We start from the raw sequence: 27574 nt of genomic DNA on the forward strand, positions 1-27574 counted from the left end.
CCGCTGGCTTTTTTCTCCTCACCGGCCGGGGATCCCGGAAGCGGCTTGGGAGGGCGCGCAGAAAACCGTCCTCTCAATTAATAACGCAGCCGCCGTTAGCGGTGACCGTTGAGGGGGCCCCGCCGTGACCCGGAAGGACTCGGCGGAGGCGGGGAAATTTTGAACAATATGTGCCGAAAACGGTAAAAAAACGGAAATAAGGCGAGGCCAACCCCTGGCAGGGGGAGAAGGGGCGGGGAAGCCCCGCCGCGTGAAAAAAAAAACAACAACTGTTAACGAAGGGAATCGCCTCTCGCGTGGGCAGGGAGGTGACGGTTTAAAATGGCGGCGGCCGAGGGGGCAAGAGTGCTGCGAGGGGGCGAGAGCGCTGCGAGGGGTGGTGGGCCGGGCCGGGCCCGTCGCTCGGGCGGCTGCCGTGCCCGCTGTGCGCTGCCCGCTCTCGCTGCAGCCGCTGCTGCGAGGGGCCTGGCGGGTGGGGGGGCGCTGCTGCTGCTGGCGCTGCCCGGCGCAGCCGCCGGGGACGCGGCGGGACGCGCGCAGCGGTGGCGCAGGCTACGGTACCGGCCGCACCGCTGCCTGCGGGAGCCGCGGGCCGCGCTGGGGAACGTTCGGAACCGGATTTTCCGCAGGGCGCGCCCGGCCGGTTGGTGCCGCGGCAGCACGGGACCGGGGGGGATCAGCACAGCCCTCGGGTCGGGACGAGCGGCAGATTCCCGGAGTTTTGCCTAGGGAATTCAGTGAAAGCTGCTCGCCCAGCCCCAAAAGTTGTGGCCTTGTCGCTTCAGGTCCTGAATAAAGGGCCCAAAGTCCCAGTGGTGAACTACAGTACCTAGTTCTCATAAGCCACAAATGTTTCTAGCCATCTTGTTTCCCAAGGCTATGTTGAAAAAAGAAAGTAGAAGTGAAGAGACAATTCTCAACTGATCATTTTAATGCAGGGACAGTATCAATATGAGAAGAAAATTCGCTATTAGAATTTAAATCCTTATTCTTACTGTAATTGTATTTAATATTTTTTTCACTGAAGAAGTCTGAAAATAAACAGTGACATCAATATATACTCAGAAGCAACAGTTTGTTTCCTGCCACAAAAGACATAAGAAATCAAATAAACTAGTGCTAGTTCTTATCTTTTTTTTAGTTTAATTTTATTTTTATTTACTTTTATTTTATTTTTATTTACTTTTATTTTATTTTTATTTAGTTTGTATTTCTTTATGCTGTATGGTTTATTCTTTTCCCCCTCAGTATTTTGATTCAAAATTTTGTGATTTGTCTGCTGAAATGCTTTAAGGAGGAACGTGAAGTTTATCTTTACAATGAGTTCCCTAAAAGACCTGACTGTGTCCCTTCCTCCCAAATGTCAGTCACTTCGCTGCTCTTGCCAAAAGAATTGGTCCAGCACATCAGCCCAGTTTGCCATGCAGCGAGATGAATGCTTGTGCTGGCACCGCAGGAAGAAGGTATGAGTGGGACACAGTGCCTAGGGGATCTTAAAAATCTCTTACTACAAATTCATAATATAAAAAAGGAAGAAGAGAGCTTTGCTTGTGTTAAAAAACACACCTTGATATTCTACTACATTTTTTAGAAAATACAGCTTGGGGATCAAAAGAATATTAAATATGTAACAACAGTTGCGATGCAGATTTTACTGAAGTCCTCTACTGTAGATAGTAAAATTTGGTGGTTTGTCATTTACTTCAATCAGTTCTGGATTTCCTTCCTTTCCTCTTTGGCGGCAGTTAAGTGGAGCTGGTTTAGCTGAATGCTCTAATCCTGCCTTGGAGGTCCAATAGAACGGACAGAAGACAGTAACAGTAAAACCCAGCCGTTCAGCTGATGTTTAGTTTTGCTGACGTTTTAACAGAGACCGTCACAAGTTATAGATCAGTTGTCTTAAATGTATTATTTAGAAGTACTGTGAAATAAAATATTAAGGGTAGGTAGTTGCTAAAAACTAATGTTGCTCCTCGAGACTAAGCAGTGAAAGATAATGAAGACCCTTTCCTGAGTCACTGAAACAATGAAAGGCAGAAGCACTGTGCAGAGCCTCAGTGGTGGCACCGAGATACGTAGTTTTTCTGTGGTGGGAATGATTTTCTCTTTGGAATGACTCTGTGTGTTTGAATTCAGCTAATTAAGCAGTTAACTTAGATGACTTTCTAAGACTTTTTTTTTTTTTTTATCTTGCCAGGTGTTATTTAGTGGATAGAGATTATAGTTCTTAAAAGCTAGTACAGCTCTTTTTATTTTAATGATTAGAAGATTTCTACCTTTTTAAGTAGAAAAAAGTGTACTTTCCTAAAACTTCATTTCCCATAGTGCACAAGGGCTTTCTAGGCTGGGTCAGCTGATTTAGATTGTGAAATGGTCCTTATTTCCTGTCCAACGTGCATGGAAATGACTTGTGTGTACAAATGTCTCATCTTTCCTTCGTCAGGTGATTTAAAGGCTGTGGACCAGAATTCTGATTTAGAACAATGGCAGGAAACTGAGCCGATGAACTAGCTTGATATTTGGAAAACTGCTTCGTTTGTGAAAGTGATGTCATGAAGTAACCTACTGCAGTCTGCTCTGTTAACTTCATGGGAAAAGGTAGAGAGAATCTTGGTCTGTACCTTTTGTACCAAACCTTTCTTTGTTGTTTTGAGTTTGTTTTTGAGTTACTGATTTTACTGTATGTTATTTAAGAGTTACCAGATTTCTTGATTAGTTGATGGTTATGTCCTAGCAGCTAATCAGTAGCCCTAAATAACTCATTCTTGAAGCTTGCTTTTTTTTTTTTGTTTTATTCTTTTTGCTTGTTTGTTTTTGACAGAGGTTAAGAGGAACTTTTTAGAAGAAAATAAGAATTTTTCCAAACTGAAGCTGAGGACTTGGCAAAACCCCATAAAATGTCTCCTGAATCAAAAAAACTTTTCAACATAATTATTTTGGGAGTCTCATTTATGTTTATATTCACTGCTTTCCAAACATGTGGAAATATTGCGGTAGGTGTGAATTTTAAAACATGCCGCATTTGTATCACAGTTATGAATCCTTTCTTGTCTTTTGTGTACTCTAATGTAAGAATTGTTTTATTTGGGATCTTTTTAATGTGCAAGACACCTTGACATTTTGTCTTCTTGCTTTTGGTTTAGTGTTAACTAGATTAAGTTCATTAACTGGATAATTAAGCAGTTTATTTTGTTTAAGATAGCATAGCTACACCTGTAACTGTGCCTGATTGCTTAGAAAGTAGGAAATTAATCTTATAAAATGTTTGCACCCTAAAATAGTGTCTGTTTTGACACTTGCAATATTTAACAGTTGAATTACATTGGACCTTCCACATTTCTAATTATTCTGTATAGTCCCTTTCAAAACACTTGCCTATGTTGTTATTATTAACCATGAACCTAGTTTTTCCTAGAGTGTTTTTCTTAATCTAACATAATTTTCTGTTCTAACTAACTAGGCATTGAGGGGGAAGTCTGAGAAGCACTCAGACTTCCACAATTGCCAAAACTGCCAAGTCACCTTCCATCTGAATATCTGTAATTTACTGCTTTAGTATCATGTATCTATTCGAGTGCTGAAGCAAAACTGAGCATAACATAAACCAAATTTATTTTTAAAAGAAGATTACCCTCTTACTACTTAAATTCTTAGAATCCTGCTACTGGCAGACTTAGCCCAGATCCTCTAACTTACTGGGTTGTTGACATTGCTTTCAGTATTAGTTACACGCCTGAAGCACGGATTTCAACATACCTCTTGAGCCTACAGGTCTTGCAGCTTTTCTTTTCTTGCATGCAAGAATCCTTTCTGGGTTCAGACAGACAAATGTTCTTCACTGCATTATAGAAATAACTACTTAGGATAGTTTTTGTAAAAGTCATAGTGCAGCGTGATATTGTACATGAGTACATAAGTACAGCCCAGTGATCTTAGAGTTCTGCAATGATTCACAGCACCTCACTGAATTGAACCTAGTAATCATGCAATCATGTAATTTATTGTCATTAAAGTCATTAGAAGTGGCTTTCAATCATATCTGCCCTCCAGTCCAACTAATTACATGGTCTCATGATCACTGAAGCTGATTCAAGGGGGAAAAAAAGGAACAAGGGAATAACGGGAAGACAAAAAGGATGGAAACTCTTACCAGAAGCTCATAGTTAGGTCAAATTAAGAGTATTTTGAAACTTCTCCTTTCTCCCCTACATTTTAAATTAAGATGATCATACATACCTACCGAAGAGAGGTTTTTAGTGAAGCAAAAGTTTTGTGAAATATTTTAAGGTCTCTGATGAAATCATGATATAATCCTAAAGTACTAATTACTGCTTCAAACACAGATGTTTCCCTGCCAAATGTCTCCTTCACTTTCATTGTGGAGGTGTTGTGAGTTGTAATTAACACTTTATTTTAAGTACTTTGTAGAGTCTATTAATGATTAGTTCTAACGTTTGATACTGACTTCAAACCGATGCAAGTGTTCTCAAACTACAAGATACATTCTAACGTATTACAATGTATGATTTTCTCCTCACAGCAAACTGTTATCACAAATTTAAACAACACGGATTTTCATGGCAGTGGCTACACAAGGTAATTTACACAGATCTTATTACTTTGCTCATTGCAGGGTGAAGCTAGTTCTAATTCCATCTGATAGAGATACACCCTCACGAGATTGTAGTGTTCTGCTGACTTCACAATTTAATAATGTACTTAAAAGCAGTTTAAAACATTGGCTTCTCACTTCTCTCTAGTTCTACTCTGAATTCTTTCTAGTTGAACTACATTATCGGTTTTGTATGTTTTCTTTGTAGGGAGAAAACCCACCATACATACACAGTCAGCACATCCTCAGCATTTTATCTTAGGAGATGGCAAATGTGGAAGTTTTAAAATAAATAAAACTGCTAACTAAGCTGTTGGTTGTTTGCCCTTGTACACTTCTGTGTGTGTGCATAGGAGGGGTGGTGTGGATCAGCTTCCAGGAAATACTGCAACATAAGTGTGAAAGGAGCAGTCAGAAAGATGAGAAGCAAAGCCACAAAAAGCCGTTCTGTTTGTTTATTGCACTGGTGTAGCTGAACTCGCCAGGCATGATCAGGGACCTTTTGTATGCCAATTAATCTGTCATATAGGAAAACCTGGTTGCTGCTTTGAAAGGTTTACTGTCTTAATTTAAACTAAAAATACAACTGGCACAATACATACCTATAAAATTTCAGTGGTGTATTGGCAGAAAATGAATACCTCACTGATAGACAAATGAGGCTCTGGAACATTCTCTAGAAGTATGAGACACAAAATACAATTAACTATTGTTGTGGCACAGTTTGACAAATGCGTGTTATAATTTACAAGATGTGCTTGCCTGCAGTAGTTTGGGACTATTCAGCAATCCAAGAAACCCACTTGTACAGTCCTGTATTCCCATATGGAGTGCAGTAAGTGAAGGTAGCAGAAGAAAGGAAGGAAATGTTTGACCACAAAAGTTACGCAGTTACTTAAGCTATTTATGTACTTAACTTAATTGTTTTGGAATCAACTGAACGTTCTTAAATCAGCTGCACTTACAACCGATATTTTATTTTAAGTACTTAATCATTTTTGTTGTTTATTTATGTAGCATGTCTATTATTTATGGAGTATTCTCTGCATCAAATCTTGTATCACCGTCAGTGGTTGCAATAGTAGAACCTCAGCTCTCCATGGTTGTTAGTGGCATATTTTATAGGTAAGTATTAATTCTGAATTTTTGTCTGCTTCCTTTGAAATCTATCTTTCATTTTTTCATACCTAAGGCTACCATGTCATGCATGAAATTGTACTAGCTAAGCAGGCATCTTGCAGAGATACTGTGTGTATTAGTAGATGTGTAACTGCAGAGTACTTCAGCCTACTGGAAACAGAGTGTATTTTTTCCACAACATTTCCAGATTTGCTGACTGTGGAGTTCAGGTTGTGGTCTCAGATTAATGATTATATATATTAAAAAAAAATTACATACTTAGTGGAGTAAAAAGATTACCTTATTTCACATATGACCTATGACCTGAACTTTTTCCATGTTACTTAGGAGGGAGTAGCTGATTTAGAGGAAGCTAAGTGAGATATCCGATTGTTAAAAGATCATTGTCCACTTTAAGTCTATATTCAATAAACTGATGTGCTCTATTCTAGCCTGTACATTGCAGTTTTTATCCAACCTACTACATGGGCTTTCTACACTGCTTCTGTGTTTATTGGCATTGCAGCTGCTGGTAAGCATTGTTCTTACCTTGCTTATTATTCTTTGCTATATTTGAATATACCTCTAAAACATTTTTATTTCCTGAGCAATATATTTGGTATATTTCAGTACTCTGGACAGCACAGGGAAATTGCTTGACTGTAAATTCTGATGAAAACACCATTGGAAGGAACAGTGGAGTATTTTGGGCACTTTTACAGTCCAGGTAAGCTTTATCTGTTAATCTTTTCTTTGGTTGTGTACACATTCTACTTTTTACATTTTTTGAGAAGTGGGAGACTGCATCAAGAAATACTCCACTGGTACCTTGCAGTCAATGAAGTGGGAGGGAGAGCTGGAAGCAACATTTTTATTGCTATTGTGCATTAAAGAACAAAAGTTACATACTGCAAGCCTCTGCTCTCAACATGCTAGAAAGATACATTTTTGTTAGGGGAGTGTTTGATATACAACAAAAATTTTGCTGATTGTTGAGGGCTGTGCTGATTTGTGTCAGGATGCTGAGTGCACTAATAAGCCCTAATGGTTGTGAACAACCTCACCTAGCACCTCCACCACACCCTTCCCATCTGCCCACGGGCTCAGGAGCCCCGTTTAAACCCAGCCGTGGAGCTTCAGTTCTTCTAGTGCTGCATTGGAGGAGTATGGGTCTCCAGCTCAGCCACAGCCGTACACGTGTTTAGCTATGGATCCTGATGGTCTAAATCCCAGTCTACAAGTCCACAGACTGATTTCTTATCTTCGACTGAGTCTGGCCTGTGGGATGGCTTCCTGGCTTGATCTCAGACCTGCCTTGTCAACACAAACTTGTATGGTGGCCTGGACTCTTGGTTGACCCTGCCTACAATGTTTGGATCTGCCCTGCTTGAGTACTGCAGGGCTGGGCTTTAGCTGATAAGGCATCTCCTCTGCTGGATGTGTTATTCCCCCTTCACTCGTAGCCCCCTTTCCCTAAGGGAGCAGCCAGACCTTGCTGCTCACTGACAAACTGAAGTGAAGGTGATGGAGCTGGGCCTGGCAGTCAAAAGTAAGAAGAGCGCTCTTGTGCTTGCTGTTAATCATTCTCTGATATTAAGGTTTGAGTGCTGCATCAACCAAAGAAGTCAAGAAAATGCTTGGCATCGAGAAAGGTAGTGGATGTGGTTGTTGCCATTGAGTATTTTGTGCAGATACAGTTATGCCTCTCAGGAGAATGTAATGTAATTAGATTATAGGGGAAAATAATGAAATTATGCAAGAAGATGGAGCTGCTGACTTGGAGAGACTAAAAAGTTTGGGACTCTTTTCTTTGGAGAAAAATCAGGTGAGGAGGATTATACTGGTGAGTTACCAAAACATGAAGCCCACAGGAGAGCTGAATTTAGAACTGTTGCTCACCAAATGCTGCTTTACTAGAACTTAGGTCACTTGGTGGGACTGGAAGAGGATTGGTTTGAAACAGATGAAGTGGTTTTTTATACATTAGGCAATAAATTTTTGAAGCTTGCTGCCACTGGAGGGTATGGGGTTGGACAGTTTCTGCAAGATCAGGAAAGGATCAAACAAATTTGTTGGCAACAGGGTCCACAAATGGTTCCTGAAGAGAGATGCGTTTTACCATCCCCAATACTGCAGTTCTGGATATTGGGAGATGGTGAAGGGAATGAATTGAAGAAAGTGTTTAAGCTGGTGAGCTTGCACTAGATGGCATTGCTAATGCTGTTGTGGGGACAGAAACCTGGATTAGCAGAACATCAGTCTGAACCAGTGGCTACTTCTTATGTTTCTTAAGTTTCAGGTTCCAGATTAACATATCAATATGTTATCAGAGTAGCAATTTCCACAAACCCAACTAATGTGTGTTTTATAATGAGTAAAATGAATGGCTTTGTATGAGGAAAGTTGACTTCAATGCTGTTTTGAATCACTATTCAGAATTACTGTATTTCAGGAAACTGTAGGCAGGAACGCAGAATTTTCCTTCACCTGTTAACCAATTCAGCATTGCTGGAGCAATACTTCAGACAAGACACATGACTCGTCTAAGTATTACAAAATCATCTCCATAAATATGTTGGGTTTCTAACCTACACCATTCCAAAATTAGAGGTAACTTAGGTGCAGATTGCCTCATTTTTGGTACTACCTTGAGTCTTGATTGCTGAAAATGAATAGCCAGAATTATGGGGAAGAATCCTCTACTGTGTTTGAAGTTTTATACAGAGTAAGCAGTTTGCATGGGGAGTGACTAGTGTCTTTTATTTCTTTCACAATGGTACAGTATTTTTTTGTGCATAGATTAGTATTACTGTGGTGCTACAACATTAATCTTACTTCAAAAAGTGCTGTTCACTTTTGTTGTCTTTTTTTTTTTTACAGCTTGTTTTTTGGAAACCTCTATATATACTTTGCTTGGCAAGGAAAAACTTACATATCAGGTGGGTATTGCTTCTTTATATGTGAAGCCATTCTTTAAAATATGGTAGCATGAAAAAACATATGAAGTAACGAATGGGAAAGTGGCAAGAAACTTACACAATAACAGACAATTTTTTCTCAATTTATTGTTAGACAATTTTTGGAGTATGTTTTTGACTCAGTGTTCCATGGTACTCACAGCCCCTGTATTATGTGTGGTGTTTTCCAGCATGCAATGCACTTTGAGTACCTTCCTTTAGGACATTGTCTATGAAATCCTTCAGAATGCTAGTTTAGGATAAGGTTTTCCTCAATAGTTATTCTGGGATTTTTCCCTGTGCAGACACGCTTATGCCAAAATACACATATTTTGGGGAAAAGATATTCTGGAATGGCTGTACCTTTAATATACCACTATCCCGTTCCAAAGTAAGTTTGTGTTGTAGACTGTCCTTTTAGATCAGAATGGAGATTAACTTATAAAATAAAGAAAAAGAAAACCATATCTGTTCACTTCATGGCTGCACTAATCATTGCGCTGGCACAAAGTAGTGCAGGAAGACAGAGGTTGAGATGTGCAGCTGGACTGAGAGCAGGCTGCTGCTGCTGCTTGAACTGGCAGCATTGCTGGCAGGCTGTGTAAAGAACTCAGTCTTCCATTCTTGGCATAGTTTATGAAGACTAATTTCCTGATGGGATTGTAATTAATACTGTAGTTTTTTCGTTTGACATCATGCTACACTGGTAAAGAGCAGGAATTAAAGAACAGTAGACTTTGCTAATATTCTTAAGAAGCTGCATAGTGGTTAAAACTCAGTGGTTTTAAGGCAGAGATTTCTGGCACCTTTAAGCAAGGAAAGGTAGGTGGGGAGAGTGAACTAAGAAAACTGCAGTGGTGAAAATAGAACAAAATCAAAGATTTGATTATAAAAACTGAGCATTGCTGGAAAAAACAACGTTTTGTAAACAAATAGGTTTGATTGTCCTGTTCTATAATGACTGTGAGAGTTTTTCTTATTGTAGTCTTAAAGTAAAGTATCTACTAGCATGGTCAATTCTTTTAACATTTAAAAGATAAGGATACTTCTGCTTTAGTCAAGTCGGAATAAGATGTTGACTTTTAAATGGTAATTATCAGGCTTCAGAAATACTGCCCTGTTGAGGTGAATAGTCCACTTCATGCTTCTGTTAGATCTCTCTTTTCAGGTTCTCCACAAACACAAGCTTGGTAGCACAGCATAGGTTAATTTTTAAAGATCATCTTCCACATTACCTCACCTTTAATACAAGGGTTTAAATGTTATTGAAAGTATTGGAGACACTTAGAACCTGGTGGGCCTGAATTTTTGTGCATTTTAAATTTCATTGCTCTTGCTAATCACAGAATAGAGCAATTAACGGTGAGGGAGTTCTGCTGTTATATTTTCCTCCATCTTTAAATGTCTTCATAGAATCATAGAATGGTTTGAGTTGGAAGGGACCTTAAAGATCATCTAGTTCCAACCCTGCTGCCATGGGCAGGGACGCTTTCCACTAGACCAGGTTGCTCAAAGTCATCCAACCTGGCTTGAAACTGCACTTTATAAAAAATGTTGTTATCAGAAAATTTAGCAGTATTTAAAAATCAGTTCCTGCTTCCTTTTACTACCTATATAAAAATAGTACAGGTATTTCAAGGTGAAGCACATATTCTGGTTTTGATCTGTAATCATTATACATGGGTTATTTTTAGAAAAATTTTAGTTTTACCTTTAAGTTAAAGTGGAAATAAATACGAGCATAGGCAATATCTTCAGAATCATGCGCTAGTTCAATCAGAACTCTTAGCTGTTTCTTGGCTTCCCCCCCCACCCCCTGCTTAATATTTGTAAATGAGTGTGACTTCTGTGTTAGACTTGTCCATGCTAAACAAGTTGGTTGGTGCAGCAGAGCTGGTGCGCATAGGGCAGTGGTTACCTTTCTCCAGGTGCACATTGTGTGCTGTGTCGGTTACTGAGGTTTCAGTGGTTTTAAGGCCTTTGTATTTTACAAGCTTACCAGTTGATGATGATACAGTGCTAGTATTTCTGGTGCTGGTAAAGGCTTTTCTTAGAAATCTGAAGGGGTTTGGGGTAGCTTGCTATGTCCGCTCTGAATTATGTAAGCCTTGAAAGATGTGTTTTCTTTTGCTAATAAGCTAGGCACTTTCTTTGTTAATTGGTTCCTCCTTGGTCATAGCCTTTGCATGGCAGAAAATGTGAGTGACAGTCTTTAATATGCTGATATTTTATTAGCATCATAAAACTGAGACAGGAATTTGCCAGCAGCCGGGTACCTTTTACTCCATGTGGAAGGTAAGTTAGAAAATTAGTATGCATTTTAAATACCGATATGTAGTACGTTTGTATTAGTTCTTTGAAGGTGGCTGAGTTGGTTTGAACTGCTTTTGCACATCTAGTTATGACTCTTGTTTGTTTTTCCACAGAGAGTGATCGCAGAACTGTCTTCATTGCTCTGACTGTTATCAGTCTTGTGGGCACAGTTCTGTTCTTTCTGATTAGGAAACAAGAAGACACAAAAGCCCCAGGGGAGGAAAATTCTACTAACGAAATCCTGGGGGACAGCTTGTAAGTGCTCCTGGCAATAACATGTTGTCACATACACTCATTTGTGCTCCTGTTCCTCAACTGAACATCATGCATTTACTTTCCTCTCTACTCTGGAAACATGAATGTTATGAACCACCTGTACAATTTATAGATTTAGTAGAAAAGTGTCGTACTTTAACTAAAGTGCGAATTGATGTTCTTTATATGACATTCTCAAGAGTGGAGTGTAGTACTGCCCATTTTATCCACTTCAAGTAAGTGCCTTTGGAGAGATATCTTTTACCTCTGTTCTCCACTGATTATTATTAAACAGGTGTCTGCCTTTCATAGTCTGACTTGCCTTCGTCAGACCAGTTTAAAGGCTGGAATAAGCAGAAATAAATTCCTTTCTATAGGTTAACTTTTATGTACTGAAACATGTTTTTCATATCATCTCTAAATACATATATGCCACCCTGATATTTACATCACAATTCCTTAGGTACACAGATAGTCAGTGCAGTTTTGCCTGAGACATCAGTTCATATATTTTTGCTTTGTTTAAAGAACAATGAAAATATTAGAAAAATGTCAGTAAGTATGCCCATGAAAAAATATTTAAAGCTAAAAATGCTCAGAAGAAAGGTTCAGTTAAGCAGGTTAATTTTTGAATGGCATTCACTACTGCAGAAGGCAAATAAATTTTGTAGTTGGTAGTTTAGATTCTCAGAAACTTTTAATAATACACTAGCATATTCTAGCATATAGTGATGGGCTAGAAAATGTACAGAAAATTTGAGAAATTAAGCTGCCTTCCAGCACAGCAATACAGTGTGATTATTCTTTTTCCATTTTGACCAAGTAATTTATTTTCCCAGGTCTGCACGAAACAAAGTGACGAGAGCAGTGGCTGCCTTCAGTAAGTACTGTGTCACCTAAGAGTTGCTTCAAAAAATACTGACATAGCCTTTGCAGCTCTCCATGGTTCTGCTGAAAATGCGTTTATGTACAAATCACTTGGAACAAAAACTTATGAGCAAATAAGTTTTTAAAATGCATTTCAGTTATTCCACTTTAGGGGTGGCCTGCTTAGAAAAATGACTGCCAGATGACAGTGGTTTTCAGACCAGAGATGAATGAGTTTTGAGCCTGAACAGGAATTCAGTTGTCTGTGTGAGAATTTGCAGTTTTGATCCTAGCCAAAATGGGGCTTTCAACTGGAAAAGCTTGGGAACCCCTGAACAAATTACTGTGTGTGGCACAGTGTGGGCAAATTACTGTTGATGTGTGATTGGTGTGAGCTGGCTATCTGCATTTCAGAAGTGCTCCTTTCAGGTGACGCTATAATACAAACAAAGCTTGACTGCAGGTAAAGTTAGTGAAGTAGACTTCAATTACATACTAGTGTAGACTAGGAGAGGTGTGGAAGGTTAGTTGTTTGATGTAGTTTCAAATCCAAGCTATTTTACATCAGCATCCTTATATAGAGAAGCACAAAAAGAGCAGGTCACTGTTTGGGAAAGCTAGTGCATGAAAGTTGTTTGGTTTTGTTTTTTTTTAAATTACAAATTTTTAAATTTTTTTAAATTACAAAATTCACTCATACTGTTTTATTTTGTCACTAAATTATACCAGTTAACAACAACTTTGAACTGTGGCATCTGCAGTTTCCTTTGCAGTTTTGATGTGGTCTGCTTGTGACTGTTAAGTGTGTTTTGAGAACACAGGGATCTTCACTGAGAATTCATTTATCCTTTTAGGAGACAACTGCAATGAACTGAGAGAGAATACAAAAATACAATGAGCAGAAAATTATCTGCTAATTGAAAACTGTGTATACCCTCTTTAATAGTGCCCACTTGCATTTCTTACAAAAAAGAATTTCAGATCACCACATTTCATTTAAATGGCAGGTCAGGGTGGGTTTGTTTAGCACTCTGTTTACTGTAATAAAGTCACAGTTTGCATCGTTTTAGCCTATTTTTACCTTAAGCTGAGAGCAAAAGAAAGTGCAAGTTATCTTAGTAGTGTTGTCAGAAGTTATATTAATTTGCATTATTATGTCTTTACAGAGAAATCTATAAAGCTGAGCTTCACCAAAGAGATCATGCTTCTCAGTGTTACAACAGCCTACACAGGTATGAAGCAAGCAGACTGTAAAATCATGTAGCAGTGTCAGGACATTGAATTTTAACCCCAGAGCAGAATTGCAATCCCGTATCTCTGCAAACATTACTTGAATATTTTAATTAACTTTGATTACTCACTTATGACATTTCTGTGTGCTGGAAAGCATTTCTGTATGGGAGGAAGGGTGCACCTAAATTTGCAAGTACTGACAGATGTACTAGTGGTTTAGTATACTTCTGGGTCCCAAATTGAGGGAGGCAAAACTTATATAGCTGGCTTTTATGTGATTTGGCATGACACTATCAATAGGTTTTAGATCATGTTTAATGCAATTTCATTGCATTTGAATTAAAATATTAAATATATTTTTTATATTTAAATTTATATATATAAAAATAATAAAATAAAAATAAAAAACCAAAAAAGCTTTGTACATTACATTTGCAATGTCATCTTGATTAACATGTGGGAGATTTCTAACAGTCCTCATTTTAGTCTTTGTTCTATTGGGAAAAAGTTTAGGAATGTTCCAACTTTTTCTCATTAGTATTTGCTGTGGCAGGAGCCTTTAATGGATTTAAAGGGGATTTTTGGTCCTTAGTTCTGCTTATGATCAAATTAAGTTTTAGGAAGAACAGATGCATTTTCAGTACCTCAGCTCTGAGTCACCGTTATGAAAAATTGTTGTTAGCTCTTGTAGGTGAAAAGAAAAACTTAGATGTGAACAAACTATAGGGAGTGCCATAGCATCTACCGAAGGGTACAGTCAGCTGCTGGTAGAGAAATCTCAATAGTAGCTATGCAGTCAGCTTGCACCAGCCACTAGTCTGAGTTACAACTTACCTCACAGTATCTCCAGTGTTGTGTTAACCCTGATTAACTAACTTGAATTCCTCGTAGATGTTTAGTGCAATGGGAATATGAAGCAAGAGAACAAGGGAAGGGAGTCAATCAGGTTTTGCCTGATTAATCTGAAATTTAGTTTTACAGGTAGTAGAAAAAAAATGAGGCCAGCTTTGAAAAAATAGCTGCTGCCATCTGGTGGCTCTTGGTCAATATTGCCTCTTTATGTAGGAAAATACAAAATCCTCTAAGGCCAAGGAAAGATTTTATTTTCAAAATTGATGGTCAGATTATTAAGACTGCTCAAAGTTTATCCCTTTTTGAAGCTATGCAGTTCATATACCATGTTAGGTAGCCTGCTACATGTACACCAGGATATGGTGTACTGTATTTTTGCAGTAGCAAAAGGTAAAGGAGGTAAATTAGAAACAGTTTTATTTTTGAACTGTTTTTCTTTGTTTAGGCATATCACTTTGCATAGTTTTACATATACTTTCTGTTAAGGAGCTATTATTTTTATACTGATGGCTGCTTATAGTCGTGCTAGTTGGACTCAGCTATGTCACCTTTCTTCACAGTAATGGCAATAGAAAGAAAGAAGTGTTTTAAATAGCAATCATTCTTTCTCAGTTTTAATTCATTATGTATGTATAGAAAAGTAGCAGTCCATTTTAGGAGTCTTGGTTCCTTATTGGTATTTGGGGATGCAGGGACTTTCTTAGGAATGCCATAACTTGTGGAGAAAAATATTACACTGCAGTGGTGTTTTATTTCTTCAATTACTGTAAGTATTATTTCACATGACAGTTTTCATTTGGATGAAATTCCAAAGTTCTTGAGAAGTAGAAGTATAAACAATATATAGGGGTTGTGGCAACAGCAGCAGTACTGAACCTAAGCGCACACTTAGTGACACTGTTTTTTCTAATACAGTTTTTGTAACTTGGCATAGCACAATATTATAATCACATAGTTTTAAATTCCCTGTTTGCTTCTGTTACACATAGAGCATTTAAATATATGTATTTGAAAGATACCTTAGGGGGAAACAGCCTTTAGACATGAAGATTTTTTTCATAACTTTCATAATGGTTCATCTATCAATTTTGTTTGGTTTCCTTCAAAGGTTTGGAATTAACATTCTTTTCTGGAGTATATGGAACATGTATTGGTGCTGTGAATAGGTTTGGCAGTGAAGAGAAAAGCCTTATTGGTCTCTCTGGTATTTTTATTGGTGTTGGAGAAATTTTGGGTGAGTCTAGATTTACTATCTTGTAGACGAAAAAAAAGATTAAGATGATACAGTTAATAAAAATTCTATTTCGGTTTAACTGAATAGTATCTGTCAAGCTTACAGGAATGATTATGTGAACAATAAAAGAAATACTGGAAATAAAATTGGCAATGTGGTTCCTTACTGCACTGTGAGTTATACTGCATAAAGTGGATATGGACTAGTATGTGAAATACTGATGACTATGAATTCTAAGATTTTGCATTCTTTTTGGATTAGTGCAAAGAAATACATAAGACTTGGAATGAGAGAAACATTTAGGCTACAATGTTATTAGGGAATTACCAGCATTTTGATATTCTCTTTTAAAATAGTATTATATTTACATTGTATTATTTCTTAAGTGGTACTGTAACTATTTTAAATATTTTAATAAATTGGTACCCTAAAGATTTCTTTTAAAAAGATAGTTTGTGTTAAGTGAGATCTGATATTTGGGTAAGATTAAATTGGGGTAATATTCATTAAGTAAATATATTTGTTTGCTTAAACTCAAGTTTTACAGTGTTTAACAAAAAAGCATAGCCTTTGTTCACTAGCAACTTGGATCCATAGAGAGATGCATGCTTTTGCAATTAAGAGCTAAGCACAAGGCCATCCACTTTCACTTAATGCTATTGCAGTACTGGAGGAAACAGTGGCTGCTGGCAAAATACTTGCAAAAAGGTTAAGTGTCTTCATTGGCAATCATCTGATAAATCTGCCCTCATTTATCAGACACTTCTCGCAACCCAGAGTTTTGTGTCATCTGGCAAATGGGGCTGGCAGATCTGGCAAACTCCTTGGGGCTGTTTTCATGTCTGTTGATTTTTCAGTTAACCAATATGGGGAAGTTTAAAGTATTTTTTTTCAGTATTTAAATTTGGTTCTTTACGTCTTCAGTTCTAATTATCCAGTTTTTTCCACTGCTACAGGTGGAGGAATCTTCGGTTTACTGAGCAAGAATAATCGCTTCGGCAGGAACCCTGTTGTGATGCTAGGGATTGTTGTTCATTTCATAGCCTTTTATTTAATTTTTTTCAACATGCCAAATGATGCCCCTATTGCTCCTATGGAAGGAACAAATGATGTTGCTTATATGATTCCAAGGTATGTAAACTTCCTCCTTTAGCTGGTATAACTCAAGATGTGTATAAACAGCTTGTTCCTCTAACAGAGAATTCCTTGAAACCTCTTTTCTGCATAGTGGCTAACTCCGTAGAAAAAGCTTTCAGGAATTTTATTTTTATTAAAGGTAGATATTCTACCAGCGTGCACCCAATTTTGGAACTTAAATGGTATGAGAATAAAAAGCATGAGGGTGTTTGGTAGTAATTCTGTCACTTGAGAACTGACATTCCTGACATCTAGTGCAATAGCAAGACCAACAGCTATTGTACTAGATATTAGGAATTCAGTTTATTTTAAAACAGTGTTGGGCTCAGTTTTGCTACAGTAGGCAGCACCAGCCTTGCGCTGGTTTCCAAAGTCTTTCAGTGCTCGTTGTCAGGGTCCACTTGGTGTAGCTGGAGCCTTGCTATGCCTGTCTCTTAGACTGCTCAGTGTTAGAGGAGGAACATAGGGAGCTTTCTTACCTCATCACTGCAACTTTCTTTTGGGGTTGCATTTTTGCCAGTTTGTGTGAAAATGCAGCGTTGTCAGTTTGTACAGACACAGCTGCTACTTGCAATTCTCAGCATTTGTGCCTGCACAGGTGAGTATTATATATTTAACTGGAGTATTTTTCTGTAAGATGAATTAGTATTTCTCTAATATTCTTGCAGCTTTTATGAACTCACCGTGTGTGTGTCACAGCTTTTAATCACAGCCTTGGCAGTTCTGTGGCTCCAAGCACCAACGTGAGTTCTTTTAGTGGTGCTAATTCAGTGTAGAATTGACTGCAGGTAACAGTAACAGAAGTCTTAGCATTCAAGCAATTAAAATCTGATGAAACTATTCTTTTTGCCAAGCCAGGTTATTTCCAGTTCTTTTTCCAGGGAAATTTAAAGTTTGATAAATTTCTTCCATTCTCAGTTTCCAAATAAGTCTGCCAAAAATAATTTATAGATGTGTAAGCTGCTGAATGAATGGCTTTTAAATTTGATTCACTTTCTCCTTCAGCAAAGAGGTGGCCATATTCTGCAGCTTTCTGTTGGGCCTGGGGGACAGCTGCTTTAACACCCAGCTCCTCAGCATTTTAGGATTCCTGTATTCAGAAGACAGTGCTCCTGCCTTTGCCATCTTTAAATTTGTTCAGGTATTACATAACACGGCCTTTTGGAAGTATGACTGTTAGAATGTTATTGAAATACTGGGTTGAGTATTTTAATGAGCTGAGAAAAATGTTGTTTTTGCAGAGAATTTTGTCTGGCTTTTGGTATAGTTTGTGATGCTGTAAAACTGGAAATAGTTTTCTAGACTGTTGTCTTGAAGCCTTGGGCTGTGTTGTTTCTAGACGAACTGTTTTGAAATACCAGAGGACTGCACTTGTAATGTTACAAACACTTTTGGGTTTGGTGTTCGTTTTCTACAGTGAACACTCTTTAAATAACAAGTCAAAACTAAATCTGTTGTATATCATCAAGACATATGTTGAGATATAATGAAGTCTTCTACAGAAGCATACTGCTGAGAGTTGCAAATACTAACCTGGGTATCTCCACTGATAATCTTTTTACATTGTGTTTTTTCTCTCAGTCTATCTGTGCTGCAGTTGCATATTTCTACAGCAACTACTTCCTTCTGCAGTGGCAACTCCTGATCATGGTGATTGTAGGCTTCTTTGGAACAATGACCTTCTTTACAGTGGAGTGGAAAGCAGCAGCAGCTCTTGTTGCCCGTGGCTCAGACTACAGCAGCATTTGATCTGGATACCATGCCTAGTCCAACGTAAGGAAAAACACAGGCACATTTATGGTGAAGTGATGTGAGAAGGTGAAAAGATCAGGTTGCTGTGGAGGTTAAGATGGAGGAAGCTACTACTAAATCACCATCAGTCTAATTGAATGTGAAACATGGGAGAAAAAAAATGCCAAATTTGAAAGGCTTCTTTTCATGCTTTAATCAACTGAGTGTGCTGTGCGTGTTCTTAAAAATCCAGTATTAGAAATGGAAGGAAATGTAGGGATCTGTGTATTGAACAAGTCTGTTCTGAGATGTACCTTTCAGAATGTAATTGCCTAATTTCACTCTACCATGCACTACAGAATTACAGTTTTGCTTTTTCCCTTTTCTATTACATTATTTTTCTTCTGTTCTAGTTCTACAGACAGTTGAATTCTAGTCTTGAATGAGTGATATTTTTATAAGGTACATTATATTGCAGAATGTGCCTGCACAACTGAAATCAATTTGTTATTGACTTGTTCATCAGTTAGATACGCAGAAGTATTTCTGTGGGAAGTGTTGCCGCCTTATTCTGTATCACCCAGATCCTTGCTTCCAAGTCATTTGTTTATTAATCTATTTCATCTGCTTAAATTTTATCGGATCTATGGGTGGGTTTGTTTGTTCGTTTGTTTGTTTTTAAGAAAGTGGATCAGGTTGTAGTGTGACACGAAAGATTTTTACAAGTTACCCTTAGCCATCTTCAGGATGTGATCCTGAAATCTGTGAAGTATTGTTAATTGAAAACAGTCTCTTGGTTCAGCATCTCAGAATCCAACTGTGTTGGGATAGCTGCTGAAACTTTCTCAGGGTAACGCTATGTGAAGGACCATAAAACATGACTTCCCTCCCAGACTCCCAGATAGTTCTTTTGAGTTTGATGACATTTTCATCATATTCTGTGATGGAAGCATTGTCTAAGACAACTAAGTACAAATAGACTCAAAATGTGAACTCTAAGAATAATCCTGCGGTGTTTCTTCTACTGCATAGTGTAAAAATACCTGAAATGCTTGACTTAAGCTGTTCCTTCAGTATGTTTTGGGAAAACTGTACTGTAATCTTATTCTGCCAAATATAAACCTGAGGTTACTAGCATAGTAACTATGTTTTAATGCAAAAACTGTTATAGATGATAGAATACAGGCAGTGAGTGCAACTCACCTTGATTTTATCTGTCTACATGACTCCGTAGTACTTGCAGTTGTATTTCTGTCTAGCAGGCAAACAAGATGCAACCGAGAGTAGGTATAGAACGCTGAGAAGGTGTTTCTAGACACTCCGTGTAGCTATTTTTAGTAAAGTACCATTCACCAACCTTTCTTTATGCACAGTCAGAATGTTAATGTCTATCTTTAAAGACAATTAAAAAAAAGTCACCTCAGTATGTGTTTAGTAGCTCCTGCACATTGTAACTACACAGGTGTACCCAAGGTTAAACTTGGTGAAGGGACTATGGTATCTTCTGTGACAGATGCTGTCACTTTGGCTCTCAAAGGACATGTAACACAATTCCCACGAAGCACAGCCCTCTTCATGCACAGGGAAACAGCAGAGAGGGATTATTTTAAAGGCATATAGAAAGAGATTTTGAAATTCACTGCAGGTTTTTTGCTGTGAGATCAGTGAAGTGTTAATGGGAGGATGAGAGGGCACCTGAACATTTGGCAAGCAAAGAAATCCATGAGGACAGACAGGAGAGAAAGCCGTTATGTATTCCCAGGAGATTTAATGAATGATGTAAAAGAGAATCAGATATAACACACACTTGAGTGAGGGGCTACTGAAGCCATTCCAATTTGTCAGACAAACTGAAAAAGCATTCAGTATCCAATCAATATGTATGATTAATGTGACTAGCAGCTCTAATGCCTCTCTCTTATGCACTCCTATTATCTTGTAAGTTGAAGCATACTATTTTTATATACTGAGCACCATAAAAAGTATAAACGATAGGATGCTGTTAGTGATTAGAATTCTTTTGTTGCTACACATTTGTATTTTCTACCAAGTACCAAAAGGGATAAAAAGATTTTTTTAAGATGGGGAATTACTGACTTTTGTCTCCGAACTTTTCCTGGAACCTGTTTTCCCCTACATATCAACGAGAGAAGGAAGACTTGAAAGTTCACAAGGAATAATTTTTGTCTTACAGTCCCTCCCCTTATGGGGCAAAAAAAAAATTATTCTCAGGTCTTGTGATGATGAAGTAAGTTATAAATGCTTTTAAAGTAATGCCATTTAATTGTAGCTAGATTACGGCTCTCAAGAGGTTACTTCTTAAATTGACCCCTTTTTAGTGATGAACTTCTGTGATGTTCATCTGCCATACAAGAGTTACATGAACTATTTTATTAGAAATTAAAGAAAATTGCTAAGTTTATGTAGTTTCAAAAGCATTTTGAGACTGACTTTCAGGGATACTAATGAACTAGGACTTGGGGATTTTCAGTACCTCTGTGAATCTTGATGCTTTTTTTTTCTCCTTTTTTCTCTGTTCTGCTTGGTCTGACTCAGTATCAGATAATGTTAGAAGGCTGTTCAGAGCTATTTATGGGGTCATTAAAGCGAAGTATTACTGCTCTGTGACAAGTTTTACAAGAACTCATGAAATTCTCAAAACTGCATCATGAATAGCCATTTTTTAAACTATTAACTATGTAATTATTGATTTTGACACTTGATCTGAAGAGGCAGTTCTCAGTTAGTCAAGCTGATCATGATGTGATTGGTTTTCACCTGTTTATTTGTCTTTGATTTGTCAGGAGGTGGAAAAATCTACCCAGCTACAGACAATTGTTAGTTTGGTCAAATTTTTTTGTACAGCAATATTAAGAATAGTTAATGCTGACATCCATTTATGATTCCATCTCTTGATCTTTTTATCAGCATTTACCAGCCCCCCATTCATTTTGCCTCCTTGGCCTTTGAACAATTTTGTGTTAATCTGAATTGGGAGATTGCTGTTAAATTAAGTGGGATTTGAGAAAAAGCTTTTGCTGTATTTGTGGTACTGTGGCTTTATTTTATATCAGGGGTTTTATCTTTGTAAGTGAAATTACACATTAAGTTGCTTGAGTTTATTGAAAACAAGCCTTTCTTTCATTTGTGGGTGTTTTTTTTTTAATCCTTTCAAGGTGTCTCTTACCCTAAAGTTTAATATCTTGACATATCACATCCCCATCTGGTTTTCAAACAAATGCTAAAGAGAAAGTAAAACCTGATATTCGTGACATTTGAGTGCCAAAGAAACTGCTACAAATTAGTATTTAATGCATATCATATAAGCATATCTATATTTTTGTCTTGCCATTTGGTTTGCCTTTTGATATATGAATGTATGGAAAAAGAAAACTTCTACAACTGTTGACCTTGTTCATAATTAAGTCATGTGATTTTACTTCTGTTGTGTTAATTTCATTAGGTGCAATCTGTGTTAGAGATAAGGAAAATAACCATTTATAAAATGTTCTTTATAAATAATTCTAATCTATAAATTACTGGAAATACAGTTAGACTCATAAAGGATACCAAAAAAGTAAAAAAACCCACCCCAAAACAACAAAAAACCATGAAACTAAACCAAAACCCACTAGGAAACCCCATAACATTTTCCAAGGTCTCTCCTGTGGTATAGTTACTAAAAACAAGAAGTGTTCTACTGGTATAGTTCTGTCAATTTTTATGACCACTTTATACTGGAAAGAAATTATTTTTCTATAACGTTATACCAGCAAATTCCAGCAGGAAGTTAAGCGTGGAAAACCATAAATTCAGGACTGTGTGTCAGTGAACCAGACGAAGTTCCACTTGACTTTAATCGAATTCCACAAGTTTACTTCGGCTGGGGAATGTGATTCCCTGGACACCAGCCTTAGTGCCAGTGATTAACACTACGGAGGTGGCCTAGCAGCGTGCCTCTGAAGAGTGGGCGTGTATGCAGAGAACCCCAAGGATTCTTTTAAGGCACTGATTAATTCTTTGCTGTCAGTATAATTAGGAACCACTATGTTCAACATCGTGCTACTAGACACAGTACTCAACTTTAACTGGAATTTTGCAAGTATGTTAGTTATGACAGGGCTTTACAATCACAATCATTCATTTTTCTAGTGAAATGCATTTTCAAAACCTTTATCCATATCACTGTTTTCCTTGCAAGTTTTGTAGCCCCACTTATGCTGATTGAATAGCAGCAGTAGTTAATACCGTATTTTCCTTGTTCCCTGCTGGGTCTTCTAACATGCTGGCAGAAATATTAATAAATGGGGGAATTTAGATAGAGATGAAGTTAAGAAGTTAGCTGCTTAGCAAGATACTTGCCATGCTGATACAACCACACTGGTTCAGAAGCAAGGTTGATTGAGACTGTTGTTGTTTTCATGGATAAATTCAAAACTATGCTTTGATAAGCTTAATTTTAGAGGTTGTGCTAGTACCACAGAGAAGTAATGTGAGAGTGGAGGAAACACCCGTAGAGTGCAAGAGTGATCAAAGCTGGAACTGAGAAGAATTCTCAGTGGGCACATGAAGGGGGTGCTTTGTTCAGTGGAGTTTGGGCATTTAGCTGCTGCTGGCATTGGCTCTATTAGTTTCATACTTTCTCTCTTATCTTAGTTATTTCAGCTGTTGACATGTCCTTCTCCAAGCTGGCGCCTCTCTTTTGTTTACATTTTGACACTGTGCAGAAGTTTGAATGATTGAAACCTTTTTACCTTAATAAAAGGTGTCTTTGGGTTAGAACTGATGATAATTGGGAACAGGCTCACACAGTGATTTATCCTAATGAAAATGCTGATTTCGAGTGTACTTACCCTTCGTGTATTTCTTTTCATGGACACAGCCACGTAAATAAAAGTGAATTACAGACAATGTTTTTGTTAATATGCTGGTTGTCAGAATTTCTTGTGTCACTAAACAGTTGTGCCGCGGGCTTTGGAAAAGGGAGATGCAGTCTTAGCTGACGGGTCTCAGAAGTGCTTTGTGGCACCTGTGAGGGCCTGCTTAGGAAAATGAAAATGCTTGGTTTAGTGCTACCAAGCTTTGAACCGCTTCGTTCTAGTCATAGTGTAGACTAGTGAAATGTCTTGGGGAAAGCAGGGTGGCTGCGTCAGTCCTGGCCTCCCGTTTTCTTTCCCTGTCCTGTTTGAGAGCCCATCTTAAGAAAACTGATGCCATTATTGAGATGAGAACATGTCTAATGTTGTGGGGGTTTTGTGGGTTCCTCTTCCCGGTATGCTTTCCGACGACTTCAGATGTTGTTCTCCTAACTCAAGTGTTGTATGTCTGAAAGACTCCACAAAATTCATCAGGATTGTGGAGTATTTGGGTTCTCTTTATCTAAAATTAAATGCAGATGTGGAGGGCTGTTCTCCAGTCAGAAACTGCTCAGCTAAAAGGCAGGAGTCAGTCCTGGAGTTAGCAGGCACAGGGGGAGCAACTGGGAACAGCTTTGCTGGCTGTTGTTTGGCTGGGTTGTATGTGAAAAAATACAATTGCAGAGATGAAGATGCTGAGGGAAGGTAAGAAGTGCCTTAGGCAAGGAGGCCAGTACAGACAAATTTTGCTTGTTGCATTTTTCCTTCAAGATTCAGTCATTTGCGCATTCATCAAAATCCACTGTGGTTCCACTAGTGTGGTCTTTGGATGGCCTTGGTATTCTGATTTCTGAGAGGAGGAATCTGTATTCAATAGCTGACTGTAAAATTCTTTATGTGAACAAGTAGAAAAGAACCTTGCAGGTTAGCTTTTGCTGTGTGCAGCCCTTTGAATCTTTGGATAAAAGGACATTTAGGAGTTTGCACTTCAAAGCTAGATCATGAAGGGGTAAAAAAACCCTGAGAAACTTTGTGCCTTAAATGAAAAAAAATCATTCATTCTGTCATATTAAAGGGAAATTGCTATTTGTTAAGGTCACTTAGTGAAATTAGCTTCAATTAAGCATCCTTACTAAATGCAGTGGTGACTGCTTATTGTCAAAGCCTCTCATCTTGTGATAATGCCTGACCTGCAGAGTTTATGATTATTAATCTTTGTAAAAAAAAAAAAAAAGCAAACAGAACAACTAGCCAATTACATAGATAATAACCTGTTTAAAAGAGCCTCACCACCATACATCATTTTTTTTTAATGCTTGCAAAAGTATAACTGTAGTACAGAGCATTTGTTTTAACAGCTCCGGTGCTGAATGATCGTGTTAAGGAGGTGAAGTGTTTCCTCTGTGGCAGCAGGACAGCGGAGGATGCTCCGGGCTGCGTGCTGGGCCCCTTTGCCATGGGATGGAGTGGCTGGTGGTGAAAGGCAGCATGAAGAATTGCAAGCTGCCAGAGTGCCTCTGTCCTGTTCAGGCAGCGTGACTGATGGAGGAAAGCACAGGTGGAGGATAGTGGTGAGTACTCATCCTTTTCCCTTGCTGAAATTACTCTAAATGCTCATCTAAAATTTGCAGGCTACATTTCTAAGCTACCTTCCTTCCTGTTATACATATTCCTATTAGCTATAAGGATACAAATGACATCTGTCAGGTACTCCTGTGCTCAGCTTGACGGGGGTTGATGAGTCCATCAACTGCCACTTCCAAGCTTGACACGGGGTAAAACCAACTCGTTCATCAGCTGCCACTTCCATTTAGGTGTTTTCTCTGTTAGGTGACCCACTGCAGCTAAAAGGAGTTGCTTTTCCTCCCCGCAGGGCCAGGATGACTTCTCCGCCTTCAGAGGCAGCAGGCAAACGGTGCTGGCAGGGGGCTGGTGCTCTCCCTGGGTGTGTTGGGGCACGCGACAGGCAGACACCAGGCAGTGCTGAAGTCACTGGGGAAACTGGTGCTGTGACTGGAGAGAATTACGAACTGGAGAGAACAGGGTGTGAGACTGTCTGGAAAACGAGTGTCACAGGGATCACATTCACAGGCCTCGCTCCCCTCCTTGCAGAGTGAAACTGAGCAGCAATCACAGGCAGATCTCAATGACATTTATGAATAATTATAATAATTATGCTTCATAAAAACTGAATTCTGCAAATTTTCAGACGTGTTGGTAAGACATGGAATGCTGCCCTTTCACAGTCAGTGGCAGAGGGCAGTGCTCAGCACCCCTGCGGGTGTTTGTCAGGATCAGCCTGGCACGGCACTTGCCTACGCTTTGTGCTTTCATGCTAGCACCGCTGTGATTTGATATACACATAAAAAATGACTGTAGGGGAAGGAAAGGGCATTATGCACACTGGGTTTCATTTCGTGCAGAAGCAATTGGATTTAAAAGTTTGGTTGTTGGTGAAAATATTTATGATGTTCTGCAGCAAACAAATAAACCACTGGTCCCTGGTTGGTTTATCCCAAACTGGGATTGGGAGGGGAGGATGACTTGGAATGCTGCAACACTGGCAGCTTCATGGCTTTGTGTTCAAGACATGCTTCCTAGATAAGAGCCTTTGTACTGAGGGGAATCCAGGCATGTTGTGTAATGCTGTTAGTTGAGGAAAACGCCTGCTGGACTCCAGTGGAGGGCCAGCAGCTGTGGATAGCCCCAAGATGCCCACTGGGACTCCCCCTGCTGCGGGCCAGCTATGAATAGTTGCACGTGGCCATTCCCCTGGCTCCACAGCCCGCCTGGCCACTTTGCTCCAACCTCTTGCTCCCCTCCAGAGCTGTGTCTGAGCTCAGGTCCTTGCCGTCATCCTTGTTTGAGATATAAAGTAGGTGCATGCCCATGCCTGGCCTTCTACTGTGTTGATCCTGACCAGGTCTTACTGGTGTGACTTGTTCAGCCCTGCCTTGTCTGTGGATTGCTGGCTGGGGCTGCCGTTGCTGCTTCTTGTTTGGGTGCGGTGGGCCTGTGCCCTTGCTGGTGGTGGCTGTCCTGGCTTGCCTTGCAAAGCTGTCACTTCTGCTGCTCTGGGGTGCTCAGCAGCTCAACCTGCCCTGATAACTGTGTGTGCTCAGGGAACCTGGTGGCTCTGCTGTGGATGGAGCTGATGGGTGCATTCCTGGAGGTGTCCCAAGGCTATGGACAATCCGACCTTGCTTTTACCCACCACGAGCAATTTTTTCACCAGACAAGTAAAGTATGCTTGGCATTCATGATCAGGCTGGGAAAGGGTTCCTAGGGCTTAAGCTGGTTCTGCTTGGACAGTTTCACACACTCCAGTTGAAACTCTGGAAAAAAGAAAAAAAAAATGGGCCTCATTCTGCTTTCCAGCACCATTTCACCCACACTGTGAGTCTGGATTCACTGCAGGATCAAAGCAAAAGATTTCAGTTTGTGTGGGAGCCGAAGGCTGTTGCAGCTCCACATGGCCAGGCGAGGTCGGTAACAGGACAGGTAAAAGAAAAAGCAGAGGTGACTGCTTAAATACATAGAAGGAAAACAAGAGGATTATTTTTCACATTTAAGCATCCAGGAGTTATAAAATGGTGATGTGTGGGTAAATAGTGATAACAAGGGATCAGCAAAGCACAGGTTCTGCCTGTCCGTTAGAAGCCAGGCTGGGGCAGAGCACAGAAAGCCTGCTCTGTGTCCCTCTGCACAGGCTTTTTGATTTGCAGCGTGCCATGGTGTGGCTTGACTTTACTCTCTGTGTGTGTCCATGTATCACTCGGTTTTGACGGGAATGAAGGGTCATGTTACACCATTAAAAATTAAACTTCTTTTCAGATGGTGATGAAGTCATAAGGTGGCGGGTGCTTAGGCTGCAGAGAAAAGGAGCGGGAATACCCTGGTAAGTTCTAAGCAGCTGAAAGTGCAGTTTGATGATCAATATTTTCATGAGAGGCTATACTTAGCAGAAATTATAATGTTCCTGGGTCACTGACTGAAACTCTCAAATGAACTCAGTTTGTCTCTGGTGGAATTAAAGGCTTCGGATATCGATAATATTTAGATGTGGAGACTGCTCAGTATTTTCTACTGTGAAGTATTGCTGTGAATACTCGATTTGTTTTTCCTCTATTAATAAATTCCTTGCCCCAGAAACTTCATGCAGGAGATAAATATTGCAAAACAGGAGAATTTTGAAACTCTCCTTGTGTGAGTTTCAAGTGAAAATCAAGTGGTATGCCCACGGCAACAGGTATCCTCAGGGGTGGAGCTGGGATTAGCAGCTGGTTGCTCCCAGCTAATCCAGTTTGCAGATGCCCAGGCACCACTGCCGCTCGGGGAGATGCCGGCAGCTGTAAACAGCTCTTCCAGGCCCCCAGATCTAAAATACTGTCCAAAAATTTAACACAAG

The 27574-nt window shown here is 39.2% G+C and overlaps 1 protein-coding gene across 4 annotated transcripts; it reads left to right on the forward strand.

Annotated features, from left to right (window-relative positions):
• Positions 1–24: 24 nt before the first annotated feature.
• MFSD11 (major facilitator superfamily domain containing 11) lies at positions 25–27342 on the forward strand. Of its 4 annotated transcripts, XR_005825542.1 has the most exons (16): positions 2363–2598; positions 2822–2993; positions 4541–4596; positions 5630–5737; positions 6184–6263; positions 6362–6458; positions 8612–8670; positions 11115–11256; positions 12096–12136; positions 13290–13355; positions 15317–15442; positions 16399–16573; positions 17585–17720; positions 18161–18352; positions 24525–24737; positions 27001–27342. XR_005825542.1 is itself a non-coding variant. In XM_040579405.1 (15 exons), exons 3-15 carry the CDS (start codon positions 2898–2900, stop codon positions 18326–18328), a joined length of 1350 nt encoding a protein of 449 aa, XP_040435339.1. In that variant the 5' UTR covers positions 25–182; positions 2444–2598; positions 2822–2897; the 3' UTR covers positions 18329–23221. The 4 variants fall into 4 exon arrangements, 3 of the variants coding, with proteins under 3 accessions (XP_040435339.1, XP_040435328.1, XP_040435354.1); XM_040579405.1 differs by lacking the exons at positions 24525–24737; positions 27001–27342 and adding an exon at positions 25–182 and having other exon boundaries at positions 2444–2598; positions 18161–23221; XM_040579394.1 differs by lacking the exons at positions 24525–24737; positions 27001–27342 and adding an exon at positions 1225–1463 and having other exon boundaries at positions 2444–2598; positions 18161–23221.
• Positions 27343–27574: the final 232 nt, after the last annotated feature.

Source organism: Falco naumanni, chromosome 1 (genome assembly GCF_017639655.2).
Source record: "Falco naumanni isolate bFalNau1 chromosome 1, bFalNau1.pat, whole genome shotgun sequence".
NCBI lineage: Eukaryota > Metazoa > Chordata > Aves > Falconiformes > Falconidae > Falco > Falco naumanni.